This window comes from Rana temporaria, chromosome 2, assembly GCF_905171775.1.
Source record: "Rana temporaria chromosome 2, aRanTem1.1, whole genome shotgun sequence".
Taxonomy (NCBI): Eukaryota; Metazoa; Chordata; class Amphibia; order Anura; family Ranidae; genus Rana; species Rana temporaria.
Window position 1 is genome coordinate 78,591,151 of NC_053490.1, and position 18,116 is coordinate 78,609,266.

At 45.3% G+C, this 18,116-nt stretch overlaps 1 protein-coding gene across 4 annotated transcripts in view; it reads right to left on the reverse strand.

Moving 5' to 3' along the window:
- RCBTB1 (RCC1 and BTB domain containing protein 1) overlaps window positions 1-18,116 on the reverse strand; it is an 82,634-nt gene that overhangs the window by 53,234 nt on the left and 11,284 nt on the right. For all 4 annotated transcript variants that reach the window (XR_005747362.1, XM_040340434.1, XM_040340437.1 and 1 more), the window contains exons 2-4: window positions 12,763-12,927; window positions 7,741-7,891; window positions 4,846-5,012 (exon numbers count right to left, since the gene is read on the reverse strand). Coding sequence is in view for 3 of the 4 variants with exons in the window: in XM_040340434.1 (XP_040196368.1) it covers window positions 4,846-5,012; window positions 7,741-7,891; window positions 12,763-12,927 (483 nt within the window). In the remaining variant the exon portion in view is untranslated. The remainder of the gene's footprint in view (window positions 1-4,845; window positions 5,013-7,740; window positions 7,892-12,762; window positions 12,928-18,116) is intronic.

Genomic DNA, 18,116 nt, shown 5'->3' on the forward strand with positions numbered 1-18,116 from the left:
CAGAGGGACCGCCCCCTGGGCGGTACTGTACAGTGAGTGATGTGATTAACACTTAACAAGTTTTCTGCCTAGTCACTTCTGAATGAAGGCCAATACCCACTTTGTCAAGATTGCTGAGTTATACTTGCTTGCTTTGTGCAACTGCGCCTCCCTCCCTTCATCACAGCATTTGATTGACAGCAGCCATCAATCTGCCCAATGAGGGAGACCGCAGCAAGAGCCGCAGCTTTTGTCCACATTGATGGATTGGACGTGGTTCAGGTAAAAATTAGGGGGCTTTCCAACACAGGTTTTTATTTTTTACCTTTAAAGCATCAAGGTAAAAATTCTTGAGGCTTTAGAACCACTTTAACTAAAGATTTAAATAAAAGTTTTGACAAAGGCGAGGTCAGATTTCTAACAAAAGGACAAAAAAAAAAAAAAAAAAAAGCATACAAGGCACAATAATCTCTGGTGCTGAAGTGCCTTTGTACAAACCATGTCGATTTTAGGTACAGGAGTACATCTGAGGTAGCTTTACTTGCTTTCAAAGTACAAATGACTCCGAGGCCCTTATGTCCTTAAAAACCCGGGAGTCAACATCCATGCCATTTAAAAGTGGTTGTAAAGGTTCGTTTTTTATTTTCTAAATAAGTGCATTGTTGGTTCACTAACCTTTTCCTTAAATATCCCTTTTAAATGTTTTTTCCTTGTCTGAATTTCTCACTTCCTGTTTCATCTCAGTAAGCTTGCCCCCAGGGGGGGCTTAGATTTCAACAATAACCATGTTCCCTGAACTGTGGACTGGACCAATCCTCCCCAGCCTGAAAGACTGGAATGTGCAGTCAGCACTTTGTAAGGAAAGGAGGACCTTCCTCGTTGTTCCAGGTTTTAGTGAACTGAACTAGTTTTTTGTACCAAGCTGGTCCTAAAACCATTTCCTTCACAAACACATGCATTGACTGTTAGTAGCTACATACAGGGTGGCATTCTGGCAGTAGGATGGGGATTTCTCATCCTGGAACAAAAATGTAGTTGGGAAGAGTACTGCTCAGCCATTGCATTTCCTAAATGAATACAAAGCTTCATCTGGGAGGAGAGGCATGCAGATGACCTCAATATCCACCTCAGCCAATAAGAGGAAGCTTTGTATGCATTAAAGCGGGGGTTCACCCTTAGAGGGCACTTTTCCCCCTTAGATTCCTGCTCGTTATTACTAGGGGAATCGGCTATTTATTTAAAAATAGGTGCAGTACTTACCCGTTTACGAGACGCATCCTCTCCGTCGCTTCCGGGTATGGGCTTCGGGAATGGGCGTTCCTTCTTGATTGACAGGTTTCCGAGAGGCTTCCGACGGTCGCATCCATCGCGTCACGATTTTCCGAAAGAAGCCGAACGTCGGTGCGCAGGCGCAGTATAGAGCCGCACCGACGTTCGGCTTCTTTCGGCTACGAGTGACGCGATGGATGCGACCGTCGGAAGCCTCTCGGAAGACTGTCACTCAAGAAGGAACGCCCGCTCCCGAAGACCATACCCGGAAGCGACGGAAGAAGATGCAGCTCGAAAACGGGTAAGTACTGCACCTATTTTAATACAAATAGCCGATTCCCCTAGACCGAACGAGCAGGAATCTAGGGGAAGAAAAAAAAATTTTTTAGAAATGGGTGAACTCCCGCTTTAAGAAAACAGCTTCCTGTGAATGGCTGAGCACCGCTCAGCCAGACTATTTTGTTTTGGGAGCAGGATGGAAGTCCCTGTACTGACAACCAATGCACATATTCGTGAAAAAGTTTGTATGGACCAGCTTGCTCCACATGAAATAAAGTTCACTAAATGGCTTTAATGCTGGGTTGGAGATCCTCCAAGCTAGGGAATACCTTGCTTGGACAGTAACATGTCAAGTCAAAAATTGATCCCGCTTGTTCCACAGCAACAAGATGCTGTATTGGAGAGATCTTAAATTGGGCAAACAGCCCCAAAAAAGGAGGCAACTATGAGACCTAGAACTCATGGAGAATCTGAGGAATGTCTCAGACCTCAAGACCTCAAGTCCCAATCTTTAAGAGGAAGTTCCATCCATAGAAGGAAACCTTACGTTGGGATGTGTCCAGGATCAGACTTAAAGGGTCACTAAAAGAAAAAAATGTTTTTTGCTGAAATGACTGTTTACAGGGTATAGAGACATAATAGTTAACCGATTCCTTTTAAAAATGATTAAAAATAGATAAAAACCAATCATATAATGTGCTTGCAGTTTAGTTTCGTTTTTGCTGTTGTTTCCTGGTTCTATGATGTACAGAGCCAGAGCGCCAATAGAGGGCAGTCAAGGTTTTGCAAAACGAAACTGGATTGGTGCTGAGGGGTTTTAGACACACCTCCTTGATTAGTCACCACAGTGAGAAATCTCCCAGTACTGTGGTGATCAGGAAAGACAACCAGGAAGTGTCCAGAACAGAGAAGAATTACAGCAACATCAGAGCAAAAACCAACAATGAGGACATGAAACCAGGACTGCAGTAATGTAAAGGAAGCCATTTAGCTAAAAAAAAAAAATCCTTTAGTGACCCTTTAAGTATTTCAGGCAAAGAGGGTTGGAGAGCAGATTTTTAGAAGTTAATCACCCAATCAAAAGCCTGAATTATCTGGATAATCCCTGTGCGCATTTGAAGACAGATGAAGGCAGACTAGTCTTTCAAGAGAAGGCCATCTAGATAGCATGTGACCAGAATGCCCAGAGTTCTTGAAAGGGCAAGAAGAGCTACAAGGACCTTTGTAACACTGGAAGCAGACGACAGGCCAAATGACCATGCAAACTGGAAGGGATTTCCTCCTACTAAAAAGCATAAAGCACAGATGAGGATAAATTAGAATAAGCATTTGTAGACATCCATGATGTCTAGCTGCAAAGCATTCCCCTTGTAAAAAAAATAAAATAACCGACCTTGCGGATTCATGAAAAATGTGGGAATTTGAAGGTAACCGAGGGGATTTTAAGGTCCAGAATAGGATGAATACCACCGATGGTCTTTGGTACCATAAAAAGTACCGTATTTATCGGCGTATATCGCGCACTTTTTTGCCCTGAAAATCAGGGCAAAATCGTGGGTGCGCGATATACGCGCCGAGTTTTGAATACTGTGCCGACATATACCGAGCGCAGTACACTCGGGTATAGTCGGCCAGTCTCGGCTTCTTCCGCGATCACGTCCTGGACGTACAGGACGTGAGCGCGACAGTTGCCGAGCCTGCCCGAGTGTACTGCGCTCGGTATATGCTGGCGCAGTATTAAAAATTTGGCGCGGGAAACGAGTGGGGAGGACGCCGCAGAATGACACCGGACCCGCCGAAGAGGACACCCGAAGCCGCAGAAGGACACCCGAAGCCGCCGGACCCGACGAGGCCGCCGCGCAAGACACCAAAACTGTAAGTACAAAAATAACTTTTTTTGACAGGATTGGGGGTCACTTTAGGGGTGCGCGGTATACGCGGGAGCGCGTTATACCGCGATAAATACGGTATCTATTGAACCAACCCTGTAGGGGTACTGGCACACCTATTCCCTGGGACAATAAATGGTTCAAGGCATTCTGCAAATTGGCTGTCCCTGGGCAGATTTTGGTTGATCTGAGAGAAGAAAAATGAGTTTGTACCCCCTTGAAACCAATGGTCTGGTATGTCTGTGGCCAAGAGAAGCAAACAGACATTACCCTCCCCCCAACTTGTAAACATGATGGAATCCCTTCACTGGGAAGACAGGATTGAGAATGATTTGGTGAGCTTTGTGGGCCCTGGGGGTGGACTGGAGTTTTCCTATTGTGCAAGAACAACCTTCCTGTGACATTTGGTAGATCTGTTTTGACCGACACGGCAGGATCTACTACCAAAACACTTTAAGAACTTTTTGCACTGATACAGCCAAGTAACAATTTTCAGAAGGGGTGAAAATCTTCTGGATTGACCCAATTGTCAAAAATTGCTAATGCTATATGTTCATTAACAGGGAAATGTCTTTAGATTTGGAGAATCAATTGCACAATGCCATGGCTTCTGCAGATGGCAGCAGTAAGCATGGTGTGCGATGCCCTCTCCAAGAATGCGGCAATCTGCAGAAGAGAAATCTTCAACAGCGTAACTTAAAAACGGTTGTTTTTTTGTGATGAAAAAAAACGTCGTTTTTAAAAACGTCATTTAAAATGACCGTGTGTGGGGAAAACGTCGTTTTAGGTCTTCTGAAAAACGACAAAAAAAAAAAAATTCAAACATGCTTGAATTTTTTGTGTCGTTTTTCAAAACGTCTTTGTGTCATTTAAAACGATAGTGTGTGGGCAAAACTGTTTAAAAACGACGTTTTTAAACCCCCGCATGCTCAGAAGCAAGTTATGAAGCAAGCTTGTATGGAACAGAGTGCCATCGTACGTGCTGAACGTAACCGTGCTTTGCTAGAGCATTTTGAATAAACGATGGTGTGTATGCTACGTCGTTTTTAAAAATGAAGCTTCAAAAACGTCATTTTTTTCTATCACAAAAAACGACCGTCTGTACGCGGCATAAGGAATGGTTCTGCTGGCAAAATGTTAATCTGCAGACAGCTCTGGTTTTCTAGAACTGTAAACCCTTCTGAAATGTCACTTATATGTTGGTAAAAGTCAGTTGTGTACAAAAGGCTTTACAGAGCTTGAGGTAGTTTCAGGCATCCAAGACTTTAAACTCTTGCCATAATAAACCCCAATCTATGGCAAAATACAGAACAGGGGATTTCTATACAGGAGTATTTCCGTATGGTCTATTGCTAAAAATGCCAGTGCTTTTACAGATGTATGTTACAAAGCAAAATTAGTGTGAAGCTTTTTGATAATGTATAATTACCTCTCCATCCAAGCACAGGACCAGAGAGTGATGAGAGCCACAAGCCACCTGCACCACCTTCTTCGGTATCAGTTCAGTACTAATACGGACAGGAACTGTACCCTGGATTGTATTGCCGTTCCCAAGCTGATTGTAACCATTATGTCCCCATGCATACAGCTCTCCATCTAAGGGGAAAAACAAAAAAAACAGTATTAGTAATACTAGGTGTGCAACGGATCAAAAAACAAATAAAAATCATGGTTCGGATCATTTTTTGGACCACCATATATAGGCCCCACTGTAATGTCTAGGGCTGCAACTAACGATTATTTTCGCAATCGATCGGATAATGGCCTTAAAAAAATAAAAATAATAATAAAAAAATATATATATTTTTTGGGCCAATTTGTTGTTGGGCAGATTACTAAAAAAACGAATTGCTGCATAAACACTTTACATGCTTTTCTGCAGCTTCTCCATTTAAGTATATTGAACCAAAAAAAACAAAATAGTACCGTTTTGCATTAAAGTGGAGTTTCCATCCAAAAATGTTTCTCATTGTGCTCATTATACCAAAAAGAAAAAAAAAAAATGTTTACTCATCTGGAAATGTTTGTTGCTATGCGGTCCCACGAAATCTGCCTTTGGAATCCCCTAGGATTCTGACATCTCTGCCCACAAGCAAAATGACAACGGTGTGGACATAGTTTTATAAACTATCTTTTTTGAATAACTATGCGGAGCGGCGGCAGATTGTAAAATAGTAAGTGACCGGATTTACATTATAAAAACGCATGATGAAAGGACATACATTTAAAAAATGCTAATTGTGGTTGGAACCCCGCTTTAAAAAAAAATCATGGATGTGAACGTGTCCCATAGGAAAACGCTGTAGTGTGTTTCTGCAAAAAGCACCAACAAACAGGTGTGAACCCAAGCCTGAGATGTTTAGTAACATAATTGGATTAAAAAAAACAAAAATAAGTACAAAAAGAGCAAATAATCGCTGTAAGGCAGTGGTCCAACCTTTTTGGCACCGGGGAGCGGCATTGTGGATGAAAATTGTGCCAAGGCCCGATGATGCGGGCCGACGATACCGTTTTTCGCGGCCAATTAGCACTTCAATCATCACAACACCATGGTTAATCAGGATGATTGAAGCACATTTTTATTATATATTGTAATATAAAATTAAATAGTTAAACTCACCATAATGCCGAATCTGCCACCAGATGCAGATTGCCAGCCACATGCCACCAGATGCAGATCCCCCCCCAGCTCACCTCTCGCGCTCCCTGCCCTGGATGTCACATGCGAGCACTGCCACTGTTGTCCGAGCGCTGCCGCTTGGCTTCACTCACGGGGAGGGGGCGCCGGGCTGAACAGCGGTGATGCGGGCGAGCAGTGGGAGAAAATGTCATCTCTGCTCACCTGATTCACCCCCAACTGTGTGGGAGGAAGTGCGGCGGGGCTGTGTGGGCGGAAGTGCGGTGATGGCGGTTATCTCTGCTCGCCCGCCACCGCTGCACCTCAGATACCGCAGGCTTCGCGGCCCACCAGCAAACAGGCTGTGGCTCAGTAGTGGGCCGCGGACCGGGGGTTGAGACCCCTGCTGTAAGGGGTTAATTTTTTTTACTGTGGGACAGTGAAAGTAATATTTACAGTAGTGATTGGCTTTTTTGTACTGTAAAGGGCCAATTTTAGTTTTAACCCCATTATGTTAATGGCCGATTAATTTCATAATCGATTAGTTGTTTCGGCCCTAGTAATGTCCACCACATCTCCCCCAGGCTGCCGCGTGTTCCAAGATGGCCACCAATACGCGGATCGAGGACTCGATCTGAACGCGGCGGCCCGTTCGGATAATGGATCACTGATGATCCATTGCACCCCTACTTTAAAAGGGTATGTAAAGGATTTTTTTTTATCCAACATGTTAAACTTGCCTCCAGTGTGCAGCTCATTTTGCACAGAGTCTTCTGGGGTCCCTCAGCTCCCCTCGCAAGAACTCCTTCACCTTCATGCAAGCTTGCTCGCATGGTGATTGAGTTCTTGCGGGCGCGCTCCTGTGATACAGCCGGCAGCCATAGCCGCCCACTGTATCACTTGGCCCCGGCCGCGTCATTGGATGCGATTGACGACAGCAGCGCCAGCCAACAGCTGCGCTGCTTTCAACCAACGAATGAGCCTGGGCGAGAAGCAACGCGTTCACGGTGCGGGACTTTCAAGGGGTCAGGTAAGTAAATTGGGGGCTGCAGATGTTTTTCAACTTAATGCATTAAGGTGAAAACTTACCTTTACAACCCCTTTAAGACCAAGTAGGTACACACCCCAAATCATTTCTGCACTCACAGAAAGAGAATTAGCCTCATAGGAAGATATTTACAATGTAACCCCTTTGTGACAGAGGGTATAACAAACGTTAATGACGAACACAATTTTGCAACACTGACATGGCCTAGTAAAAAAGTGTACATGGTAAAAGCCTTGTCTGTGCCGGGAGCATGGTGTGTAGCGTGCTATCAGCACAAACACTGGGACACAACTGTATATGTGGCCTCATGGATAAATACCCACTGCTGTAGGGCCGCATATATGTGAACAGTTGGCGTGAAGGAGTTAACTAAATACATTTTATAGCAGCGGTACAAAGACAGTTAATACCTTTATGCTACTGACAAAAAAACACCACACATCACATGGAGATACAAGACCTATAAGGAAGCATAGGAGCCAAAGGCTTTCCTTATAGGGAAAGCCCGTTAAACAGGCACAACGTAGTCATGCATGACAATTCTGTGAAGGGTGGGAGGTAAAGCATCTAGTGTACCTTCGGTATAAACGAGGCCATGAGGGCCAATGCCATAACCGTCAGTTATTTTCTTGCCACAAAGGAAGCATGGCATCACATACCTTCGGTACAGACCAGGACATGAGGGCCGCTGCCATAACTAATGCCAGTTATTTTCTTGCCACAAATGACATCAAGTCTCCTTGGGACCATAGTGCTTTGATTATCTCCAGTTCCAAGACAATTACTGCAATTCTGCCCAAATGCAAATACCTGCAAAATATGACAAGACAATTAAAAGGCTGTGCACATCAAACTAGTTTTTATACAAAAACAGTTGACAAGTGGTAATGGCTGAAGTTTTTACCCTGGCACTCACATTCTACATTTGGTTGCTCCACTATTTAGCATGAAACTCTAGCCAAGTTTGATAACCTGACAATATTAAAATTCGCTTTCTTGGTTACCATCTGTGTTCCTGTGGAATGTTTTCCTCTGCACCCAATTCTTGTGAGCCATTCTTCCAATCGGAGTTGCACTCTTTGGAAAAAAAATCACCCAGAAGCTGATGACAGTCACTTTATGCATGATTTTTTCTCACTCCAGTGGACCTTAAGCTACTGATCATTATTCCCACCCAACTTTACTGAGCATTTAGAGCAAGATTGGTTGCTAAGGGATATTGAAGCCTCGTCAATCTAAAACAGGCATGTCCAATTTTTTTTTTTTTTTAATTTGGCCTGCCAGGTTATTTAGACATACGTTTTGTGGCCCCTGACGATCTGCCAGCACCGGGGCCACAAAAGATATATGCCTTGGAACGGGACAGCGAGGCGGGATGAGTGCCGCCGCACACAGGAAAATTTCCTGTTAACGGGCGGCCTCTGTAATAGGAAGTCCCGCGCTGCCATTGGACGACTTCTGTCCATTAGAGGCAGGACTTTCTATTAAAGAGGCCGCTGTGTAAACAGGAGATTCTCCTGTAATTTTTGGTGCTCGTGCAGTCCCGGAAAAATGGTGGCACGGCTCGCATTCCTGGCAATGGTGGGGCTGCAGATGGGCACTGACCCTTATTTTGCTTTACAGTTCATTCGATTTAAATTTTTTCCCTGAAACTTCGCTCTTAAAGTGAAGGCGTGTGTTGTACGACAATAAATATGGTATATCCAAATAATACGCCCAAGCTCATCTCATCACCACACAGCCACAAAGGCAAGAGAATTCTTGTTGGGCAGTGTATTAGTGCTCAGAGGAACACACTTAGACCGAATTTTAATGGTTCAAAGAATGTCAGGCAAAATGGTCGGCCCTCCTGCATGTTCACTTCATCAAATCTGGCCCTCTTTGAAAAAAGTTTGGACACCCCTGATCTAAAACAACCTAGCAGCAATTAAAGTGTTTAACGGGGGTCTTTTTCCTCCTTTCCACTTTAAGTCTTACTGGTATTTCCAGGACAGCTACTTGTGAGATGATTGGCTCCGCCCTTTACAGGAAACACAAATCAGGTACAATTTGAAAGGCCCCTCCCTTTCCTCTGACCCTCAGTTGTTTAGAAGATTAAGTAAACCTTCACCAAAGTGCACAAGATAGTTTGAATAACTTTCTCTGAACACCCTTTCAACTGTAAGATGTGCCGCTCAGCCTCCAGGCCATCAAATGGAAGGTCTGAGGGTTTGGATGCACTACTGGTCCCTGATTGAGTAAATCCTTCCGGTCTGGTATGGGCCAGGAAGATCCACAGGGTCTTTAGAGGGGGAAAACCAACTCCTGGGCCACCAGGGGGCAATCAGAACCACTTCTGCTTGATCCAGAATAATTTTCCGAACTACCAGAGGTAGGAGGGAAGGCATAGGCCAGAGCAAAATCCCACAGGAAGGAGAGCATCCGTCCAAGGACGCCATCTCTCTCTCCAATGAGAAGAATGCCGGCAGCTTTCTGTTGAGATTGGAGGCAAAAAGATCCACTGCAGGAAGGCCCCATCTTAGCACAATCTTCTGGAACGTGCCTTGATGCAACTCCCAACAGCTGGAACTGATGCTCACTCTGCTCAGATAGTCAGCCAGTGTGTTCTCTGAACCCCTGATGTGTACTGCTCTGATTGAGGTCACATTGATTTCTGCCCAGGACAGAATCTGCTGTGTCAGCGTTAAAGTGACTCCGAACGAGTGCCCCTTGCTTGTTCAGGTATACCACTGTAGTGGCATTGTCTGAAAACACCAAAAGGTCTTTTGAGCCAAACCTCTCGTAGAGCCAAGAGAGCTTTCCCTACAGCTAGCAGTTCCCTGAAATTTGAGGAGCGGCTTGCCTCCTCTGGTAACCAAGCTCATTGGGCCTGCCAGCCTTAAGTGTGCACCCCAGCCCCACAGACTGGCGTCTGTAGTCACCTTCACTGGAGCATGTTGTGCCCAGTTCTTCCAGCTGCTCCCACCAGGAGAGAGAGAATCCTCTTGGAAGCTGAACTAACTGATCCAGGGAATCCTTCCTGCGATCCCAACGGCGCAAGAGAAACGCATGAAGGGGCCTGGAGTGTAATTGCAGCCATCCCAGGGGTGCCCTCGGCCCAGTCATTAAACCTAATAACTGCATGATCCGCCAAAGCGAGGTCTGTGGGAGCAATTTGAAGGCCTGCACGGCGAGAAGTTTCAAAATGTTCTCTTCGGGAAGAAAAAAAAATATAAATCTGAGCAAGAGAGTATTAGATTACCCAGAAAAAGTATGCTCTGGGAGGGTACCAGACAACACTTCCGTTGGTTGACTTTCCACCCTAGATTCTGAAAGGTCCGCAAAACCAACTGCAGATCCCGGATAAGGGACTCTGTCTCGGGCAAAGATCAGAAAATCGTCCAGATATGGGACGATCAATACACGCTGTATCCGAAAAAAGGCCATGACTTCGGCCACAATCTTTGTAAAAATTCTGGGCACTGCCAAGAGACTGAAGGGGAGGGCATTGAACTGCCAATGACTTGGCCCGTTGTCCATGAGAATCGCAAATCTGAGGAACTTTCGGCGATTCTGGCAGATTGGAACATGAAAATAAGCATCCTGAAGATCCAGGGTAACCATGAATACCTCTGGTCACAATAGATTCCTTACAGAGTAAAATGTTTTCCATTCGGAAAAGTTTGTAGAGAATATATTTGTTCAGGATGCTTAAATAGAAGCCGCCGGAGGCTTTCTGAATTTAGAAAGACGTGGGAATACATTTTTGAATTCCAACCTGTAACCCCTTTCCAATGTTTGAAGGATAAAGGAATTGTTGGAAATTTTTGCCCATGCCTTGACGAAATGGGACAACCTTCCCCCTACCCTGGTGTCACTGGGGATTTTTGTAAGGGGCTGAAGCAGTAAAGAGAGTCCCCCCCTTTTGCTTATCTTTGTTAAAAGACCAATTTTGTCACCTGTTGGTTCCAAAATTAGCCTTGTTTTGGAAACTTTGAAAAGGCCGCTTATCCTGTGGCTTATTCTTTTGAGAAGGGAACCGTTTAATCTTCTCAGAAGAACGTGCAAGGACCTTCACCAAGGAGGAACCGTATAAGAGCTTGCCTCCAAAGGGAATGCCGCAAGGCTACTGACTTGGCAATGAGTGGGAGGGACTCCCCAATCTCCTCTTTTGGGGTGTCGGACAAAAGAAGATAATTCAGACGCTGAACCCATACATCCAAATTCCTAGCCACAGGTGGATGCTACAGCTGGACCCAAGGACAAAGCTGAAGCATCCCAGGCCTTACGAAGCAAGGAGTCAGCCTTCTCATCCATTTGCTCTTTAAGGACCCCTGAGTCTTCAAAGGACAGGTCTGATTTTTAAGAAACCTGTGACATAGGGGCATCTAGCTTGGGGCATCTAGCTTAGGACATTTAAAGAAAATCTTTTGTGCCCTTTAGACTGGAACATTCTTCTTTCAGATTCTTTCCATTCTGAAAGCATAATATCTTTAAGCAACTGGTGAACTCAGAAAGTCCTCGACTTCTGCCCCTGAAGCCCCCTATACATTCTATCCTGCACAGATTGGATTTGCTGTGGCATGTCAATCTGTTCAGAGGCATAAAATTGATTTTAAAAGTTCATCGATATCGTTTGCTGGAAAAAGAAACTTGGGGTCACCCACCTCCCCCACTGATGCGGAATCCCCATCAGATGAAGAGCTCCGGTTCTCCTCTTTTTCCAGATCTGAGGTATAGTGTGAATCACTGATCTCGGACCGAGGAGGGGGTCTAACTAAAGCTAAAGGTTCTTGAGTTCTGGGACCAGAGGAAGAAGGCCCCAGACCTGCTGCCCTGTCATTGAAAGTCCGGAAGGAGGCTGCCACCTCCTTCATAGAAGACATTATTTATTTAAAAAGAGGTAGTCTCTGAACTGGCCCTAGATGAATACAATCTTCACAAAAAAGCCTTTTATATCCACCAGGCAGCCTGGCTCTACAGTTTCCGCATTTCTCCTAGAAAAAAACCAAAAAAACACTGAAGAGCCATAAGAAAAGACCCATACAAAAAAAGGTCCCCTGCTGCATAAATCACAGACAAGGTAGCAGGTAGTATGGGAACCGTAGGCTGCCGCTGGTTCCATCCGAGCGGGTGCGCTCATCCTCAAGCTCCATTGGTGAATGGTGATCCGCCGGTGAAAATAGGCTGATGTCCCAAGCAGCAGGTCCTCGGTGTACTGCGCCGTGTTCCTTATGAACACTGTGCCGGAAAATGCGTCACGTGACTTCCGGCGCCAACTTGCCGCTTCACTGGAAGTCCTCCGACGCCATTTTGGTACACCTCGGTGAAACCGAGGAAGACAAGGCTTCCACCAGCAGAGCTGGGGAAAAACCTGAAGGAAGTTGTCACCACCTTTACAGGTAACCCTTCTGCCCGAAAAAACAGGGAATGAACAAACCCAGGACTTGGCCACAACCAGTACTGGATGTTGCCAGAACGGGGGAGTCCGCCAACCACAGTTACTAGACCTAGGAAAAACAAAAGTGTTGGTGCTCCTGGAGGGTCTGGAAACACAAAACAACTGAGGGTCAGAGGAAAGGGAGGGGCCTTTCAAATTGTATCTGATTTGTGTTTCCTGTATAGGGCAGAGCCAATTCTCTCTCAAGTAGCTGTCCTGGAAGGTGATGGGGGGGGGGGGGGAGAAATGGCCGACATCTTACCTCATGATCAGTAGTGTAGATAACTTCATTGGCACAAGTACCAAAAATACAGGCTTGTCGAATGGAGGACACCTCCTGGGGTGAAAGCAAAGTGAATAAAGGCCACTTTCCAAAATCAACCATGTTTCTAAAGTGTTTCACATCAGGGATACCAGGTATCAACACCTACAAAGAACAGAAGGAAAAGAAAGTACCTCAGTAGCCATTCAATATTTGATAGTATAATATATGATCTCACTTATGTCACTACTACATTTTGGTTGGCAACACATAGTGAAGCATGGACACCAAAGCCCCATGCACACGGGAATTGTGAATTGCCAGCTGTTCACACCACCTGTGGATTGGCCACAAGTTGTGGATTGGCCACGTCACCTGGCCACAAGTTGTGGAATTTCCACTTGCCAAGTCACCTACCACAAGTTGTGAATTGTCCACAATGCAAGCAATTAGATTTTTTTAATGGTTTTTCATCATTTGAGATTTCTAATGTAAAATAGGTCACCTTTAAAAACGCCTATAAACGAAATTGCAGTAAAACGCCGGTACCGCGTTTTGCGTCTGAACCCATTTTTTTTGCTTCTGAAAAAACGAGGATAAACGCAACTGCCAAAAAACGTGACTGTGTGCATGGACACATAGGATAACATATAAAGTGTTCAGGAGCAGTTGAAAAAGCTGTCCAACTGCCTCTGAACACGCATTTACCAGCGTCTCATGTGCATGGGGCCTTACACTGCACAAAAGTATTGTGTTTTCTCCTATGCATGATGAGGGCATGAGGAAGTTCATGTCTGCATTTACCATTCTATACACAAATGGACCATTTTGACCAATATAAAGGGTATGTAAAGTGATTTTTTTTTTTTTAAACAAACATGTTATACTTACCTCCACTGTGCAGTTCGTTTTGCACAAAGTGGCCCCACGAACCTGGTCTTCTGGGGTCCCTTGGCGGCTGTCTCGGCTCCCCCTCGCACAAACTCATCACCTTCATGCGAGCGAGCATGGTGAGGAGTCGTTGCGGGCGCACTCCTGCGATACAGCAGGGGGCCATAGCCGCTCACCATCATTCGGCCGTGCCCCCTGCATCATTGGATATGATTGACAGCAGCGCGAGCCAATGGCTGCGCTGCTTTCAGTCAACCAATGAATGACCCGATGACGTCATTTTATGACGAAACGCGCGTCGGGAAGGTAGCGTGCCGACGCAGGACGTGTTGTTCAGAGTGGACGGGCGTTTGTTCCGAGCCGGCCTTTCTCTGTTTTATCCCTATTGTGATATTGTAAGTGCAATTTTTATCTATTAAACGTACAGTGTTAAAACGTACTTCACTATGTGGGCTCCATTACTCCCTCTATGTACCTACTTAACACGGAGGATACTTAGGACTATACTATCACAGCCCAGGAGTTTAAAGGCCCAGGCTAGGGTTTTAGCCACCCGCTGATGTTTATACATGTTCTGGTAAGCCTCCTACTTATAGGGTGCTGGTTCTTTAAGTCACTTTATACCTCATGTGTGTGCTGGTTAAACATACTTCACCATTGAGTGTTTTTTTTCTGTGACACTGTTCAAAAATCTTGTTTTCGCTGGAGGCTTCAACAATCATCTTCCCCTCCCACCTCCCCCTGTGAGGATCGCCTAAAGGCCCTGGCTGGGGTTTGCAGCTGCAAGCATACATTGCTTGCCATGTGGTAAGCCTCCAATTTTTTACTGGTTCGTGGTGGTGGTTTTCATATTTGCTCCTCAACATCTGTTCACCCTCATATGAACTTTACTATTGTGGACACATTGGGACTGAGTTCTTCCTTTTTTAGTCCCCCATTGATTTGGGTTTACTGGCTTCATAAATTATCACATTTCAATCTCATTGTTTAGATTTATTTAAGTTATTAGCGCAACATCTCCTTTTTTCAATGACCTGAGAAGCCTGCGCGTTTGCGGAACTTTCGAAGGGTCAGGTAAGTAAACGGGCTTGGGGGGGGGCCCGCCATTCCTCTGATGTTTTTCACCTTAATGCATAGAACGCATTAGGCCCCTTTCACACATGCGGACCGTATGTCCGCTTTTTCATCTGTTTATGGATGAAAAAGGGACATACATTGATCCCTATGAGATAGCGGGTGTCAGCGGATGAACATCCGCTGACACCTGATCTCAACAGTGTCCGCAAACCTTTGATTCTGCAGATGGAGGATAAATAGGATTTTGTACCCACCGCAAAATCCTTTTCTCTGTCGTCCATGGATGGCCACAGCTCCTTAACCGGTTCCATACAGGGCTTTTATACACACATCCATACCAGGCCTATTCTGGCACTTCTCTCCTACATGTACAAATAATAATTTTTTTGCTAGAAAATTACACAGAACCCCCAAACATTATATATGTTTTTTTAGCAGACACCCTAGGGAATAAAACAACAGTCATTGAAACGTTTTATCTTGCACGGTATTTGCGCAATAATTTTTCAAACACCTTTTTTTGGAAAAAAATTGTTTCATGAATTAAAAAAAAAAAAAACAGTAAAGTTAGCCCAATTTTTTTGTAAAATATGAAAGATGATGTTACACCGAGTAAATAGATACCCAACATGTCACGCTTTAAAATTGCGCACACTCATGGAATGGCGCCAAACTTCGGTACTTAAAAACCTCCATAGGCAACGCTTTGAAAACTTTTACAGGTTACCAGTTTAGATTTACAGAGGAGATCTAGTGCTAGAATTGTTGCTGGCACTAACGCACGTGGCGATACCTCACATATGTGGTTTAAACGGCATTTACATACGTCGGCGGGACTTGCGTGTGCGTTCGCTTCTGCGTGCGAGCTACTGGGGACAGGGGCGTTTAAAAAAAAAAATGTATTTCTTTTTTTTACATATTGCTTTTTTTACACTTTTTTTTATTTTTATTATCACTTTTATTCCTATTACAAGGAATGTAAACATCCCTTGTAATAGGAAGGTGTGTGACAGGTACTCTTTATGGAGAGATGCGGGGTCAATAAGACCCCACATCTCTCCTCCAGGCTGGAAAGCATGAAATCGGTGAAAAAAAATTCAACGATCTCATGCTTGCTGTTGCTTAGCAGCCGCAATTGCGGCTTTGTTTACTTATGGGGACCCGGGCGTGACGTCATCACATCGCGCCCGGGTCCTCCGACGGTCATAGAAATGACTGATGACCATCTGGTCACCAGTCATCTCTATGCTTCCTGCCAGCGCCGGACGATTCGTTCTCCGGGCCCCCGATGGCACGGGAGAGCCCGGAGAAGCACCGGATGGCGGCGGGAGGGGACATCCCCTCCCGCCGCCTGTAAGAACGATCTAGCGGCGGAATCGCCGCTATGATCGTTCTTACGTTGTGCAGAATCGCCGGCAGAAGAGAAGGATATCTGAATGATGCCTCTAGCTGCAGGCATCATTCAGATATCCCTCCACAAAGCCCAGGACGTCATATGACGTCCACCCGGATCGGTAGAGGTCCTTTGTGGACGTCATTTGACAATGGGCCGGGCGGGAAGTGGTTAAATCTTGACTTGTGGGTCATGTTCCTGTTCTATAGGAGAGGACTAGGCAGAACATGTTCGATATTTAAATACATGTTACTTTAAACAGCCCTGCCCAGGGGGTGGTCCCTCCAGACATAACCCTCCTCCATGCAATCAGCCATGCAATCAGCAGCTCAGTTCGTAAAAAGCAGTACAAACTCGAGGGGTGGGTGCTGTGTCTGTCCATGGACAGAGAAAAGGATTTTAAAGGAGAGTACAAAAAATCCCATTTTCTCTTTTCGTCCACGGACGGACAAAGCTCCTTAAATCTTGACTTGTGGGACATCCAAGCAGTGTAAAAAAAAAACAACAAAAAAAAACAAAAAACCACGAGGGATGGGAACAGCAATAAAAAAAAAACGAACTCCACCCCAAACAAGCAGAGCTCCTCAACGGAGGAGTTGCAATTTTAACCACTTGCTTACTGGGCACATATACCCCCTTCCTGCCCAGGCAAAATTTTAGCTTTCGGCACAGTCACGCTTTGAATGACAATTGCGAGGTCGTGCGACGTGGCTCCCAAACAAAATTGGCGTCCTTTTTTCCCCACAAATAGAGCTTTCTTTTGGGGGTAGTTGATCATCTTTGTGGTTTTTATTTTTTGCGCTATAGAGCGACAATTTTGAAAGAGAATTTTTTTTTTTATTTTGCTATAAAATATCCCATAAAAAAATTCAGTTTAGTCCGATACTTCTACATATTTTCGGTAAAAAATAAATAAAAAAACGCAACAAGCGTATAGTAATTGGTTTGCGCAAAATGTTATAACGGCTACAAAATAGGGGATAGAATTATTACTTTATTTTATTACTAGTAATGGCGGCGATCTGCAATTTTTGTCACGACTGAGACATTACGGCGGAAACAGACACTTGACACATTTTTGGGACCATTCACATTTATACAGCGAACAGTGCCAATATACACAGATTACTGTATAAATGTGACTGGCAGGGAAGGGGTTAACACTAGGGGGCAAGGAAGGGGTTAAATGTATACCCTGGGAGTGATTCTTACTGTGGGGGGGGAGGAGACTGACGGGGAGGTGACCAATGTTTATCCCCATGTACAAGGGACACACCATCTGTCTCCTCTCCCTAACAGGACGTGGATCTGTGTGTTTACGCACAGATCCCTGGCTCTGTGACTGCTGATCGTGGGTGCTTGGCGGACATCGCGGCCGCCAGGCACGTGCATCGGCACCTGTGTGACGCAGCGCGTGCGCCACCCAGTGGCGCGCGGCCGGAGGCCATAAAAACGCGGCCTCCCGGCAGATTAGAGCCACCTTGCGGCCGCTGGGTGGTTAAACAGCCACCTTCAAAACCTTGCGGCTGAAGGAACTCACATCAACCTTGTAAATTTTGGAAAACGTGCGAAAGGACGACCAAGTGGCCGTCTTACACACCTGCTGCCCGGAAGGAGGCTACCACCTCCTTCATAGAAGACATTAATTCTTTAAAAAGAGGTAGTCTCTGAACTAGCCCTAGATGGAATACAATCTTTACAAAAATAAAAGCCTTTTCAGCACCTAATGCACATAAGGAAAAATGTTAACAGAGCAGTTTGCTTTGTGTGACCCAAATGAGAGAGCCCTGCGTGGACATCTCAGCTGTAGCCTCCAGCTTGGGAGAGTCCCTCTCAGCATTGATAAGTGCACTTACAAGTGCCCTGTCTTGCTCTGACCCGGATGACCCTCCTACAGTCCAGAACTGGGGTCCTGTGCCTCAGCCAGGCCCGCATCCGAGTCAGCATTCCCCAGAAGATGGCGGGGGCGCTTTTTACCCCCCGCACGCCGCTT